A 4,931-nucleotide genomic window follows, 5' to 3' on the forward strand; every position below is an offset into this window, starting at 1 on the left:
ACAATATAATTTGTAATTTGTTTATGATAAATGCAATTCCATGTCGGTGTTAACAGTTTACGACTTTCAATAGATTAATATGTAATTTCTTTTGGATTGTTTTTTTTTTGTGTTATAAATTTTCTAAAGCATTTAGTATTTATATATCTGTGAATTTTTGTTTTACTTATACATGTTATGATATTTTATTTTAATATAATAAAACTTGTAATTTAAATTAAATTTAACTCACATATAAGTGTTACAACACCATATTCAGCTGTATTTAAATACATAAAATATATTTTGTTCATTTTTTTCTTTCTTTTAATTATTTCATTAAATTGCGGATAACTCTTTTTTAAAAAACTTTTCGATATATAAATTTAAAAAATCACGTCATTTTCCTATTCTTTTGTTTCTCTATGTTGAAAATAGTATTTTTCATGACTATTTTGGCTCTGGGATTACTACTCCGGTTGATCAATCTCCATTGGTTTACCAGTTGCTTTGGGTTTGCAGGAGCATGTATTCGCATTGTCGGCGCAATCATCTGTTATAGAACAAACTTCAGAGGAAGAAACTTGACGAGTATTGCGAGTACTTTCACTGCCTACAGGTTCAGATTTAGTTTTTGATATTGTAGATACTGATTGCGATTCAACATCTCCATCGTCTTCATCTTCGTCTTCATCACCCAATTCTTCCTGTATTAATTTTCTAGCAAGCCTAACTGCTTCAAACTCATTGTAATGAGCCTTACGACGGCGTTCAAATTCTAAGCGACGCACTAAAAGGAATTAACAAATATGTTAATAATATATAATATTTTGAATCAAAAACTATCTACCTCTTTCACTTTCAGTTTCCGGAAATTCTTCATCTGAGAGATCATCTTGACCAAAGGAAGGAGTTTGAGTATTAGCGGCTGCACGTAATCTAAAGAATATAAAATGGAATCAGTTTAAAATATATTTAAATTTATTTGTTTAATTTAACACACTTACTTTTCTGCTAACAAATCAGCATCAAGTTGTTCATTTAAACCTTCTTCCGGATCAACATAATTGAACGGAGTTTTTGGTTCATCTATTTTCATATGTCCATAGTCCTTATCGACTGGATGATATGTTTGAAGCACGTTTATTTCATCGAACTTGGCACTTTTGCGATAACTAAATGCAAAACAATGATTTTTACATTTATAAAAAAATCGCATTTATGTTTCAAGAATTTCATCAGTTGCCGAGGTGTTAAGATTAATCACTTTAACTTACATTAATAAATAAAATAATAATAAAAAGAAATACAAAATATGGTACAAAAGATGATGATCTACCGATCATCAATTATCCAATAAATAACGAAAGAATGAAAATAAAGCATTGCAAAGAAAATTGCTGTAAATTTTTGTAATTTCTGAGATTGAGAAATAGAACACCAAAGTACATTCAAATGGAAAACTAAATATAACTTTTTTGAATGTATTTATCACATCATTTTTTACACACGGGATATATTCCTTAATAATTCACTGAAAAAAATTTGTGGAAAAGATAGGATTACGCATAGACGTAGCCGAGCCATATTCCTACTCCTTCACTTGAAGGGAGACCAAAGTAATATTTTTAATGAGAAAATATCACAGATCGATGGTGAGTGGATATACATGTGCAGGCATTCATTCTTCACAAAAAAACATCAGAGAAATATTAGAAATCTATATTAAAACTGTGAACTTGATTTAAAGTAGAACAGTTTATCTCATCAAACTGATCAAGCTTTTATAAAACTTAAAAGCCCTTAGTAGTCTACCTCCTTGTGTTACAAACATTTTGACAATCGTAATACCATGTTTCCACTGCTTACTTTGTAAGTTACTTAAGTAACTTTAAGAAAGTTTGAACTTTGAAAGTTCTAGGAGAGCTTCTGTTTGTTTCAGAAGCTAATATATCACCTAAAACATTTATACATATATATATATATATATATATATAAGATATATTGAATCATTTATATGTATATATTATAAAAGTATAACGTATGCAATAAATGAAAACAATAATTTTATTAAATACTCACTTTCTTTGTACGTTTGTTTATAGATGTAGTTTGTTTATATTTTACATATAAAACATATGATAAATATTTCAAATTTCAGTAATTGTCATGGGAATTTTTTTAAGGATTGGTTTCGACATTTTTAGTCTAATTTTCTTTACTTTATTTTTAAGTAAATTAAAAAGCATGGAAGCTCATTGTATGATTAATGTAATTTACTTAGTAAGATATACTAACTATAAACACGGTGGAAACATACTATGATATCTGAAAGGTATAAAAATGCAATGATGTCACTTGTCACTTAATAAACTTATTTTGGAACGATTTGAAACAGAAGTATTTTCTTCTTAAAACCACATATGTTGACAATATGAAAGTATTCCAAGAACAGCCGGGTCTACAACGCGAAACCAGTCATAAACCACGACAACCAAGGGCCGTTCACTACCAACTAAAGAGAATTTGCAGGCAGATCTCTGCGGGCTATCACAATAACAGCAACAATATTAAACCATTTTATTAGCTATAATTCCATTTCTTCATCACTAGAATAGATATTTAGTTTGAGTGACACAATATAAATTTCACGTATAATCAATTTTTTGTATATAACAGCTTAAAGAGTTTTCAACTGATTTTTTACATGTGTTTTAATTTTACTGCATAGAAGATATATTTAAGCCAGTATTAAATCAATTTTGCAATATTTTAATAGAAGACTTTTGAAATAAATTGCAGTAAGTTTAAATATTGCTTAAGTTTACATGACTAATTTGGTGACATAAGTAATTATATATATAATGTATAAATGTATAAATGAACAACCGCAAATATTAAAAACAAGAAAAACAATTCTAAATATATGTAACCTATTAAATTCTTTATAATCTTTTCGGGAATTTCCGTATATTTATATCTGAATTTAAGTAGTTACTCATTTCTTTCCAAAAACAATTAGAAAAAATCGCTTGGAGTTTATCGAAGTATTAGTATCGTTTACAAAGATAGCAGTGTACAAATAACTTAGAAGAAAAAAAATTTTTTAACTATGAACAAAGTACTTATGTAATGTGCACATACTCTTTAAAATAAAGATCATTTCCGGAAGATAGTATATACTATATGAAATAGATAGTTAATTTGATCTCTATATGGATTGTTGTAAAATTTGTTTGAAATTTTTGAAAATAATATAATATACAATGAAATTCGAACTCCTATGTACTCGAACTCCTATGGAAGAATTGTTGAATATTCAACAATTCTTCCTTGTATTTTTTTCTCCATAAGTCAAATTTCCCTAACTCAAATATTTCCGTAACTCGAAGTAAAAATTCACATAGCATTTTAGCACTTCCCTTTAAATTTATCTCCACAACTCAAATTTTTTGTTTCGATTTATATCTTCCAATACTTTTGTCAGTTATTTTTCTAACTTACGCGACATTATTGGATTCTAACTTTCAGCGATACTATTATGGCTAACAACAGCTCTTATTATTGTAAATTTCCTTAATACGAAGATGGAGTTGTTCTTATTATCAGTGAAGCAGTAGACTTTCAATCACAAACATGAGTAAAACAAATTTAAAATGTTTGACAATCCCGGAAAAAATTAATTTAATTATTGAAGTAGAAAAAGGTGACAAAAAGAAAAAAGATATAGCCGAAAAATATGGAATTATTTTAAAAAATTAGGACAGCTTAAAAAGAGAGTTCTGTAATAATAAACGTCAACGGAATACAATATGTAAATAAGATGACGTGGGTGAAGCTGTTACAATGGATAATTACTGCAAGAACAAAATATCTACCTCTATTGGGTAGTATTATTAGAGAAAAGATAAAGCAGTTTACAGACACAATTGCCGCAAATAAAGATGCGATCAAGAAATTTGAGCACTTATCCATTTTAGAGCAAGACGCACCGGATGATATATTCCAATTCAATACAATTACGTGTGTATATTCATTAAATACTTTGGAAAGTAAATGTAACTGAATACGAATTTTCCCTAACTCTAACTTTTTTGCTGTCACCTTGACTATTCAAATTAGAGGAATTTCACTGTACAATAACTAATGACTTGTATCTGTACAAACAGACAGACGGGAATAAGAGACGAGTGGCTCTGAGATAAAAACTATACAGACAAACGACATCATAATACCGACTCATGTTTTAAATCCTCTTTCCTACGTAGCTTTCATACTGTGTTTTAATTAGACTTAATAAATCCTTTATACATAAACTTATCAAATTTCGATGCAGCAACGCATTCAGTATAATTAAATTAAAAAGTAAGTAAACTATATATAAAAATAACAAAGCAGTTTTTGTAATTTTAGTTGATCTACAGAGATTTGTTACATTTCCTAAACAAATTTGTTGTTCAAGAAACATATTTTAAAAATGATAAAATAAATGTTTATAGTTTAAATATAAAATTAAGCGTATTATATAGTTTATAGATTAAGTTCTTGTTTTAACACAAAATAAAAAAATAAGTGCATATTAAAATAATTTTAACCATTTCTGCAGTAATGAGATAGCAATTCTTTAGAAATAAAACTGATTCACATTTTTTTAATTAAATATTAACTACATATAATTTACCTGGCATTTGGTTTATCAAAACTACGTGATGTTTTTAATATGCCTTTGCAGGGCTTTTTGGCATCAGGTGAATCCTGATGCATATTTCCGACTTTTTAGATTAACGTACAGATAAGAACAGCCACCAACACGTTTTACTGATTGTTGTTGCTGTAATCTAAAAATAATTGATATAAAATATATGTATACATTTTATTATACTTATAAATGTGTTTACATAAAAGTATGTTTCACACAAACAATTTTACAATTTACAAGCACATCGCATTAA

General features: G+C 27.6%; 1 protein-coding gene across 1 annotated transcript; it reads right to left on the bottom strand.

Annotated features, from left to right (window-relative positions):
• Positions 1-235: 235 nt before the first annotated feature.
• LOC119668856 (protein phosphatase inhibitor 2-like) lies at positions 236-4,896 on the bottom strand. Its single transcript, XM_038078522.1, has 5 exons — positions 4,878-4,896; positions 4,661-4,817; positions 987-1,154; positions 830-918; positions 236-769 (listed from the first exon to the last, which is right to left on the bottom strand). Exons 2-5 carry the CDS (start codon positions 4,741-4,743, stop codon positions 450-452), a joined length of 660 nt encoding a protein of 219 aa, XP_037934450.1. The 5' UTR covers positions 4,744-4,817; positions 4,878-4,896; the 3' UTR covers positions 236-449.
• Positions 4,897-4,931: the final 35 nt, after the last annotated feature.

The sequence above is a fragment of the Teleopsis dalmanni genome, chromosome 1 (genome assembly GCF_002237135.1).
Source record: "Teleopsis dalmanni isolate 2A chromosome 1, ASM223713v2, whole genome shotgun sequence".
Taxonomy (NCBI): Eukaryota; Metazoa; Arthropoda; class Insecta; order Diptera; family Diopsidae; genus Teleopsis; species Teleopsis dalmanni.